We start from the raw sequence: 11,194 nt of genomic DNA on the forward strand, positions 1-11,194 counted from the left end.
ACTTAATGTATAATCTCAGTCACGTGCGCGCAAGATAAACGCATCTTCGTGCATGTGATAATAGAATAATTATCCGCAATACATATAAGGGTGAATCAATAGAAACACAAGATAATTAATAATTTAAAGTAACATATGTTCATATTAAATGTATTCAATCTTGTATTTTAATAAAACAGAATTAATTATAATATTATGATACTTATTTTTGTTACTGACGACTCGTGAAAAAATCGCGAAGGACAGGCGTTCGTTTTCAAGTACGTTTAATCGGCAGTGTTACCCAAGGCTGAAAAACGCGACCTTCGACCGCTACTTTCGAGTTCACCGCAAACGTAGATATATTCGCTATCGGACCGCGTCATCTGCGGTGGCGTTTTCTACGCTGCGACTTTCACCCTCGCGCGATAGAAAACGCCTTTCCCGATGGGACCGTGCAAGGACAAACTCGTAAACGTATTAATACTGTTTTAATCCCGTCATCGAATGCTGTTTCATCATTTCTCATGGTAAACAGCAATTAAAAGTCAAGTTGGATATGAAATAAACTAATAAAAATAGGAATGAGAGAGGAATGCTCTATTATGGAAATATTAGAAGGGAAATGGGAGGAACGTGTAGTAAAATTAAGAATGCTGGATAAGAAATAAAAAGAGAAAGAAATGCAAAGATCATGAAAGTATAGTTGTGTTTTGGTGTCATGTATACCAAAGAAAGAGAATGTTCTTTTTGTTTTCTATTCATTTCATGTTTAGTCATGTTCTTATAATATCTTTATTTTACGTTTGTTGTAGAATGTATTAGTTTAATTTAGTTATAGTTCAATAGAAATATATGAAGTTTCCAGGAGGAGGAGTGAACGATTAAGTTTTTCAAAATGTAGACCAAGTCCTATTCTTGAACCGATAAGAGTAGAATAAAACATTATTATTATAACACTATAGACTACAGATTCGATGTGGTGAACGTGATGTATGAGTGAAAATGCTTGAATGATAAAAGAAATTTGTTTCCTTAACCGACGACTATCTACATATGTACATATGTGTTATTTTGTAGTCGAAAGATAAGAATGAAACTGCAGTTTGCAATCTACGATGTTAACCACCTCTTGGAAAACAATCAAAGTCCACGACTGACCTTTTTCAGGAGCCGATATCCCACTGATAGCTACAGAAGTTAATGGCCTGACCCTTGATGCCTTATCAGAAGACAATAACAGCCGACGCGATAACGTGAAATATATGTATAATTAAATATACACCGATTAGCCGTCCTTTCCCTCGACCAAGGCTGAATTTCGATATTGCTTCCATTGTCTCCTGATTGCACGTTCTCACTGTTTAGTTTATTCGGTGCACCGAAAATAAACATAATTTATGTCAATGGAAGATAGACGAGCTGCACAATCTTCGTATTGTCAATCGGAGAGGCAAACAATTATGAAAACTGATGTTGAATTCTTAAGAACAGAATTCAAAGATATGAATTAATCCATGGATTCGATGTTTCATGGAAAAGATTAGAATTTCAGAATTCTAGTTAAAGCGAATTTTCTCGTTTGCCCGACCTGAAAGGAAGGAAGAACGGCGCCGCGGCCTGACCTTCCTCAGGGTGCAACGTCCTGGCGATAGGACCAAAATAAAAGTCTGATAATGACGTGGAACGACCCCGGCCCTCGCCGACAGTGACAAGGATAATATATCGTACTGTGCTACTGCGCGTATCTACGCTTCGCGGAGTTCGAGAATTCGCCGCCGCTTTACGCGAACGGTTTATCAGTTTTGCTGTCGCGCGAGATGAGCAGTCAAGGACGTGGACCTCGTTTGAATATGAATTGCGCCAATTAGGCTCACCTTTATTCCCGGCGCGTCTGTTTGTTCGCTGATTGGTCAGGATTGCACGGCACCGTTCGCGCGGTTTAAGTCCCGAGACGGTTCAATTCTGACTCGAGGTCAGGTCAGATCTTGAAGGGTGACCGAGATCGCTCGCTCTCGCTGATAATTGAACGCCGAGATAAAGCCTCTCCTTCCCATATTTTTTTTTTTTATTTCGTTCTCTCTTTTGCTCCCGACAGTCCAGTTCGTCGAACCCGATCGATAACGAATTCAATTGACGCGAGACTCGTAGAAACAATGCCGGTAAAACAAAAAATAATAATTAATTCCTTGGCTATAGCCAGATTTTAAAATGTAAAAATGTTGCCACGTCGCGTAAGCCGTGGCAGCGATTAAAAAAGTGCCACGCGATTGTTCGGCGCGAAAATGAGAACGGATGTCTCGGCTCGGGGACGAACGTTCAGCCATTACGTCGAGTTCGGTTACGTAACGAGATTGAGACTCCAACACTTTTCGCGGGTAAACATCACCGCCGCTTGAACGCGTCCGTTTTTTCGAATCGATCTTCCGTGTTTGATCACGCAAAGGTCGGGGGAATTAAGCGCGAGCCTCCACGCGGTATTTTAAAGCGTGTTTATCGAATTCTTTCCGCATACGTAGAACGTAGTTTGCGTAGACTCGTTAAAACATCGAGGTCTCGCCGAAGGTCTCTACGTTTTCCGGCGCACAATCCCAGAACAAACAGATTCCACAACTGTTGATGACTAAATGTACCCAACCCTATCGTTAATTGCGCACAATGGGAGTCTGATTAAAAATTTAATCTGTGCCGTAATTGATAGAGAATGTCGCGGCAAGAGTGCAGCTCTATTTCTCGTAGTTTCTTAATACCTTAAGCGGCCTGTCACTCCAGTCAGTCACCGGTGACTGACAGTATATTTTTCGTTCAGGTTACATCAGTTGTCACTGTTGACTTATACGTACATAATTTAAAAAATTTTAGTAAATATTAAAACACTTAGTGACTAATAAAATAATTAACGATTAAACTAAATCTTGGCGCATAATGTATTAATTTTTATTGTTTCTTAATTATTACTTCATTTACGACTATAAACACTTTAGAATACACAAAGGAAGACCAATGAAGTGTGACAAACTGAAGACACTAATAATAGATGACACAAATTAATATAAAGTTAAAAATAAAACAAGTAACAAGAACATAAAAAACAATTAATTGGATAAGAAAAAAGAGAAAATAAATAACATTCTGTGAAGATAACACAGTGAACTGATGAACCTGAACTAAAAATAAGCTTGATGTCTTTAAGTATAAGGAATGGGACAGAAAGAAATTTTAATCATACAGAGGAATGACGAAAAATAAAAGTAATTAGAGATAGAACACTCACGTATGTACATACATAAATATGTATGTATTATTTTAATTTTAAGCCAGAGCAATCATTTCATGAACAATTTATTATAATTTACTCGCTGAACTGCATTCCTCGTATAGATTAAACATTCCAACAGAAGGAAGGTACTCTATCCTTGATTTTGCTACTCCCGGAGGAAATTGCGGTTTGTCGAAGCGCGATTGCCGTTCCCATCGCGGATGCATCTTAACGCTGGTGAAACGTGACACAGGACATTGCGGCCATCCCCGACAACCTTCCCTGCATAAACACAGTTCCACCGGAAGTCACGTGGCTATCTTCCCGTTCTCGTTATCGGGATCGTATCGAACGAGGATAAAGTAAAACAAAAATAATAAAAGCTTCCGTGATTTCCGTGCTAAAGTATTCATTAATTTCACACATTCGTTAATTCTTAACAGTAGAGCTACCAACTTTTTTATGTTATAATTTCTCGATTAAAAGCCAGCCATTTTTACTAGTCTGGCAGTTCTAGTATTAATTCTGATTCGACTATCAATTTCATGATATCTTAAAACATGATTGTACGCATAACATGCAATAAACAGAGTGACAATCCTTTTGCAAATGCAGAATGTTAAGTAAATGTCATACAAGAAATCTCTCATCAACTGACGTAGAGTAAATATTTTTCAATTACCGATAAAAAGAATGTGACGTGACTAAGGTCAGCCTGATTGTCAACTAGAAGATCCGTTATGTTATAGCATAGCGATATTCGCATACAATGCGAAGCACGATTTCCAGATATCGATCGTGTCATTCTCTATTCAATTCCGTGTCCTTCGAGATCTGGATGGAGATACTGAAATATCCTCCACCCAGCTACACGTATTTCACCGCTTACCAATTACCAATTATTCTAGACTTGTTAATCACAAATGATAAATATTACAATTTTTATCAGTCTTAAGCTCCAAGATGGACGAAGGATAACAAATAATTCTTTGACGATTATGAATTTTAATGCAAGATAAAACAGCGTAATTAAAATGTATTTTAACGTCTTCCACCAATTATTCTAGTTTCGTTAATCACAAATGATAAATAATACAATTTTTATATCTTCAATTTTAAGATGTATGTAAAGATAACAGATAATTCTTTGACGACTACGAATTTGGACACAAGACAAAATTGTGAAATCCAAATGTATTTCATCGATTTCTACCGATTATTCTAGTTTTGTTAATCACAAATGATAAATAATACAATTTCGTTTTCGTTTTATATCTTCAATTTTAGGATGTATGTAAAGACAATAGATAATTATTTAACGACTACGAATTTTGATGCACGATAAAACTGTTAAATCTAAATATATCTAACCGAGTTCCACCTTATATATGTATATTAGTTATACGTAATTATAAATATTACAATCCTGATACATCTTTAATTTCAAGATACGTGAAAGTGAAATAGATAATTCGAGATTAAATATATTTGATGACTGCGGACTTGTATGCGAATCGATTTTTCTCCTAACGTTTAAACCCAATGTTGAATACAGTTGACGTTATGCACATTGGAAATCTCTCTTTAAATGCAGAAACAATGACAAGCGATCGCGGTAACCTTTCGTAATTGAAATCAGTAAACCACGAGGCAATGTCGTAAGTTATGATAATAAAATCTTAATTGATCTTTCGTCTAACATCCGAAACTGACGATGTTTTAAACATTCGGCGTTCCGCAGATTGCAAATTTCATCAATGAATGCATGAAATTCGCAATGAACGATGACAAGCGATCGGTGTAACCTTTCGTAATTGAAATCGGTAAATCGCGAGACGGTGTCGCAAGTTATGATAATGAAAAGTAGAAGGAAGCGAAAGTGCGGCGCGAGCGATCACGGATGAATAATTAGCTCGCGTCGTCATTGAGGAAAACGGGCAGGACTTGAAGGCCGATGAAGGACACCTCTCACGCAGGTGAGAGGATAGCGGTACCCGCGATACGTCACGGCGACCTCCTGATTCCTCGATCGATCATTTTTTTCTCTTCCTACCGAGAAACTAGAACTAACGTCATAGACATTTTTCCACTACCTTCGTTTCTGCTCACGTAAGTGCACCTTTAACTGTTTCCATTGTAAATACTAACTTGCTTTCATCCACGTATAAAAAAATTAAATTAATGTAATATATAAATATTGCATATAATGGCGATAGTTGAAATATTTCAATACTTGATTAATAAAAGAAATTACTATATAAAATGATTTTAAAACAAATATCATTTTGTTACTTTTTATTAGGGTTGCAGATAAATGATTAAATCTTTAATTCAATTGAACAACAATTGATTTNTGAGGACATATTTCAATACTTGATTAATAAAAGAAATTGCTATATACGTCTGAAACTGATGTAACTATAAGTTCACTTTTCATAAAGATCCGCAGTCATAATCCATAAATGACAGGCGGATTAAACAAAAAAGCAGATGATTCTAACGAGGAATGTTACCGTGAACACGGCTTCGAATCGGTGGAAGGCCGTTGCATATAAAGGCTCGGTTTCGCTCATTCACGCGTGCCGCAACCGTATAATAACGGATCCCGCGAGAGAGTATTTATGCGATCCGACAATCGGGATTACGTAACGAAAGTGTAGAGAACTGGAATAGCGGGAACTGGTTGGTCCCTGTGCGATAATTACTCCGCGCCGGCTTTAATCGGTCGACGTACGTGTCCTTCGGGGCAAAAGTGGCCTTAAAGAGAAACCCGGGAGGGAACGATCCTTGCCGATGATGGCGTCATTATGTACACGCAGTCGAAGGTAACGAAACGATGAAGGCCCGTTTCTCATCCTGCTCCCGCGATTAGGCTGGAACTGACCAACGGTTTCACTACTTCACACTTCACGTAGCTCTACTGACGTGCAAAATATTGAAGCTATTAACTTGATATGATATAAACATTTCAGATTGAATGAGCTTTTGCAATTAACCCATTTGCATCATAAGGAAATATGGAAAATAAAGCCCTTTTGCGTAAATCTTTGTTTAATTATATTTATATAGAAAGAAAAATTACAAGTAAAAAGAACTTCATATTTCTTTTTTTAGATCTTTCGTTAAATGGTTTCAGACAAACGATTAATCTATAATTCAATTGAACGCCAATTGGCAATTAATGTTTGATTTTTTATTAGGATTTGATTAATTAAAAGTTAAAATGATTTAATTATCTTAATTGGAAGAACTAAATTTTAAGTCTTAATTAAGGACTACTCTAATCGTCGATTGGGATTTAGAGTAATCGAATAATCGTTAATTGTTAATGTGACAATTAAAAAAATCTGCAAGCCTGCTTCCGACTTCTGTTAGCAGAGGAGATGTCTTTTTACTAGGCGCGAACAAACGATAAAGACTTTCCATGCTTCTCATCTCGCTGCAAAAATTAGACTAGAACTGTCCAACAGATTAACTACAAATGTTGAAAGTACGAACTCGATATAATACAAGAATTTAAAATTGAATGAACCTGGTTTTTGTCATTAACACCAAAAAACACGACTACTGCAGTTTTGTCCTATCATTGTAATAAAGCAAAAATAAGGCAATAACAAGATACGTATAAACTTCCGACTCCTGTTGGCAGGAAGGATATTTTTTACCTCCGTGCGAACGAGTACTTGACGTATATAATTGACAAGACAAATGGGAATCGACTCGGGGATAACTTCTACTCTGAGATTTGACTGACTGCCACCACGTGTCCTCACCACATTTGTTTATCTACCTGCGACAATCGCGTTAATACCACTGAGCGGCGATCATTGTGCATTAAACCAAGCGAATATCTCACCGTATCCAGGCCCGGCTGTCCCGAGCGAACAGAATGCGTGGCATTGTGCGCGACAAAAGGCCTCGTAGGACCTTCGGCCTATACAAACGAGCAGATGTCCTCCGACAACGCAAATCGTCTTCGTCCCAGTTACCCAAGCTACTAATGGGAACTTCGCGTTCACTATTCTAATTACCATTCAATTTTCCAACAAATTGCAAAAAGGCAACACTTTTCCAAGATTCTTTCCTCACGAGTTGTACCGATTATCATGAAAGTGTAACGCAAGAAGTTCTTTTGTAATATAAATCTACATGATAGAAATGAAGATCTTCATTCCTTTAGAATTCTCTTTCCAATTCTCTTCAGTTTCTTTGCCAATTCTCTTTATGAAGGTAAATGCCACAAGTTCTAGTTCTAAGTTCTACTCAATAGCTTATTTCTCTATAACTTTATATGTTATCTAAACTTATAGAAAAACAAGCCAGTAAGTAGAAATTGGAACATGAACAGAAATTAAGAAATTTACCTTGACTATAATTTCTCCGCATTTTCTTTGTCAATTCTCTAAGGTGAATGTCCCAATTTCTGATCACGTCCTAAGTTCTGTTCACTAGTTTACTTTCCTATAATTTCATGTTATCTAATATTATAGAAAAGTAAGCCAGTGAGTAGAAATTGGAACATGAACCAAAATTGGGATACTTACCTTAACTATAATTCAATCTATGAATATACCTACTTCGTTTCAAAACCTATTCACCATATTATACATATTCTTATTAGGTTGCACATTTTTATAGAGAACACTTCTATCAGTTAAAAGAACAAATTCACTTTCATCATTCAGTTTTTCTATGACCTCTGCATATTGAATTAATCCCTGTGAATCGATCTATCACCCACGTGAATCGATTACATTATAAAAACGAATATTTAATTAAAATACATCGAGAAGAATGAAAGCTATAATATCAGAATAGTGACGTTACACGGATGTAGATACAACGGCGACGAGGTTGGCTCGAGCCGTTGAACGAAGTGCGTAGACAAAGAAGTAGGAGGCGAGGCCTTCGTAACACGTGTGTTACTGCCTTTAACGTTATGGGGAAACATAAATAAAGTCAGGGTCGAGTGACCACGCGTCATCGTCCCTCGGTGGCATACTCCCAGCCCTGTCCCGCCCAGTAAATGATGGTTATTCACAAACCATCAGGCGCGAAGAAAGTTTTGCCGTTTGATTCGAACGGACTACTACAAAAAATAGTCAGACGTTTTCGTTACTATTTTCTTTTCAAATTCTATTACAACAAGTAAAAGTTTTTTTTTCATTTCAATTCTTGTATTAAATATTATAAGTTTTCTATTTTTTGCTAATGTAATAATTGAAACGAAATCTGCGAACTGCTCGTAATTAAACGGTTGAAGAGGCGCCTGGCAGTCGATGCCAGGTACACGCGTCTGGCCTCATTGACGAGGGAATCGAAGCGTTTGAGGACACCGAGCTATCGGTTGACATCCAGTCGAACGCACATACATAATGCGTTCCATTGAACGTAATCAACTAGGAAACGGTTCGCGTGAAGCCTTGGGAACAGACCTTGACTCACGTACTTAGGAAAGACGGTCCGTCGTGTGCGCGCTCGGCCTCACACGTGCGCGCCTCGTGTAACCGCGAAACAAATTTCCAGAACCGCGTACGTACAGTTTATGTATACATGCGAGGATCGCATGAATATGAATTTTTTGTCGTGTCCAGACGAAAGTGCATTCGTCGATGCGTCGTTTAAATTACCATCGATGAATTATTTATTCCATTCGCGGCGATCGATTGGGTAACGTAATCTGAATAATGCAAGATAATGTTGGGAAAACAAGATGCCGTGTAACGCTTCGTTGATCCTCTAATATCGATATTAATTCACTTGTAATAATATTCATATTAGACAACACATTGACGTATCAGACGTCTGATTTATTTAGACAGATTCTAACAACCTGTAACAAGAATTAAGAAACAGTAGAACCAATCTATTATCATCAATAATGAGATGTAAATTTTTGATATAACATTCTAAAATGTAATAAATTGCAGCATAAATTCGAGGTTGAATGACGTAAATACGATGGATACATTTGGCCGTTAATAATTCCCATCGGGATCACGTAACGTTTGATGAATCCGAAATCAGGGTCGTATATTATAATAATAATAATTATCATTTCACAGTTGACGCGAAACTAGTGTGCCGTAGACAATAGAATTATTTCGGTCGGCGCGGAGTTAAACGCCGCCGGTTCAAATATAACTCTGACTCGACGTATCGGACGCGCATTGTCTAAAACGAGTTCCCCAATAAACTACTTCCTTCGTAGAACTTCCTTGAGCTTTTCTGTTACGACAGAGAGAACCATCGACCACCGATCACAATGGAATGCGTCGTCTTCGATCCCATGACGTCACTAGATCTTTGCATTTGTAATACCGCTGGAAATATCGGCTTACGTTCCCCGGAAGAACAGGTATTTTTGCGGTACGTGCCTCGAATCCCCGCGAGTCACTACCTACTGTACCGTGATTACAATTCCCTCCGGCCGAGAAAGCCAACACAACTATCGTTGAAAATATCAGTCTTATAGAAATGATTTGTAACTTATGACTCAAGAATTCAAATATACACAAAACGGGAGGGCACTCAATTTTTATATTCCTGTGAACTCATTCTGTATATAATTTAACATCAGCAACAACAATTGAGAAACTTTCGCTACTACGGGTGACTATAGTCACCCGGTACAAAATTTAGTATTTAAACTGGGTCTGCATTTTCGATCTTACTTCATTCAGTTTCACATAAATACATTGCTATGAATAAAAATTATATTATGTTACAATAATTGATGAAAATTAAACATGAGACTTATTAAGATATTTAATGTTAACAAAGGTCCTTCTGACCGAGTTTGAATAATATTCGCGCGGTGTACATGAAAACAGAGAGCGACAAAGCTTTCTCTGTTCTCTACTAGGAAGTCTCGAGAGGAGATTTATCACCGTCGCGTTCCGCGAAAGTAATATATAATAATTTCCCCGGGACGCACAAAAGGTTTCGATGTCTCACCTACGCGAAAAGGATTTCACCGATTAAGGAGGGCGAAAGGTGAGGAAGAGGAGGAGGAAGAGCGTGCACGTTCACTTTCTCGCTTGGATGGAGCGAACTGTGTCGCCTGGAAACCAGGTCGTCGGGAATATCGCAGAGAAAGTGAGAGTATGCGATCAACAAACACCTCCCGTGATCCTTGATGCAGCTGCTATCTAAAACGATCCGCAGAATCGTCATCCGACCCGATCCTCCTCACCAGATGGCAGCACCTCTTAGACGATTTCAAGTAATCCTTGATTGGATTTTATGCATTTAAACCAAAAGTTATTATGCACATAATTTATATAAAACGCATTTAATACTGATAAGGATATCTTCATGTCTGACTTATATTTATTTTTTAACCTGATAGTAAAAATTGTATTATGCCCATCAATTATGTACACGAATAACTGAAATACTGATTATTACAAAGAGATAAATGAATAAATAAGTTAGAACAATTTCTATCGACCCGATTCGCAACAACGACACGTTGCTAAACGTGGAAACTAGTTCGATCGATTTTAAAAACAAACAGAACGCTGTTTCGAAACATCTTACGGGGAAACTTTTACCGAGTATCGCCGGCGAAAGCGAACGACCGTGTAATCGACGACGAATTTCAATAGCGTATCATACCACAAACTTTCCCATACAGACACGCGCGGGTACAGAATGGTGCAAAACCGTTCTGTGTCGACGACAGATAAGAGTCTCGCATAATCAATCAGCTACAAAATTTACCAGGTCCTTTACAAAGTATCAGATAATACATAGAAATAAAAATGTGTATGAAATGTTTGACATAATATTTTTCTTATGCACGATTGCAACATATCTTGGCGCTAAAACTACCAAACCAGTCAAAGTGACGGATTTATAATGAAGAAATGAATATACAAAAAAAAATCAGTAATTCTAATAACGAAATATGTGGCGTAACGAATTAATTGGCGTTTTATTGGCACTGACGAA

General features: G+C 37.6%; 1 protein-coding gene across 2 annotated transcripts in view; it reads right to left on the minus strand.

Annotated features, from left to right (window-relative positions):
• LOC113464063 (uncharacterized) overlaps nt 1–11,194 on the minus strand; it is a 49,510-nt gene that overhangs the window by 22,832 nt on the left and 15,484 nt on the right. Inside the window, exon 3 of one of the 2 annotated variants that reach the window (XM_026811794.1) lies at nt 5,734–6,133. The exons of the other annotated variant lie outside the window; for it this stretch is intronic. Coding sequence (XP_026667595.1) covers nt 6,090–6,133 — 44 coding nt within the window. The 3' untranslated portion in view covers nt 5,734–6,089. Of the gene's footprint in view, nt 1–5,733; nt 6,134–11,194 lie in introns of those variants that run through there. 2 annotated transcript variants of the gene reach the window in all.

Source organism: Ceratina calcarata, unplaced genomic scaffold, assembly GCF_001652005.2.
Source record: "Ceratina calcarata isolate Rehan_Ccalc_2016 unplaced genomic scaffold, ASM165200v1 scaffold114, whole genome shotgun sequence".
NCBI classification, from domain to species: domain Eukaryota; kingdom Metazoa; phylum Arthropoda; class Insecta; order Hymenoptera; family Apidae; genus Ceratina; species Ceratina calcarata.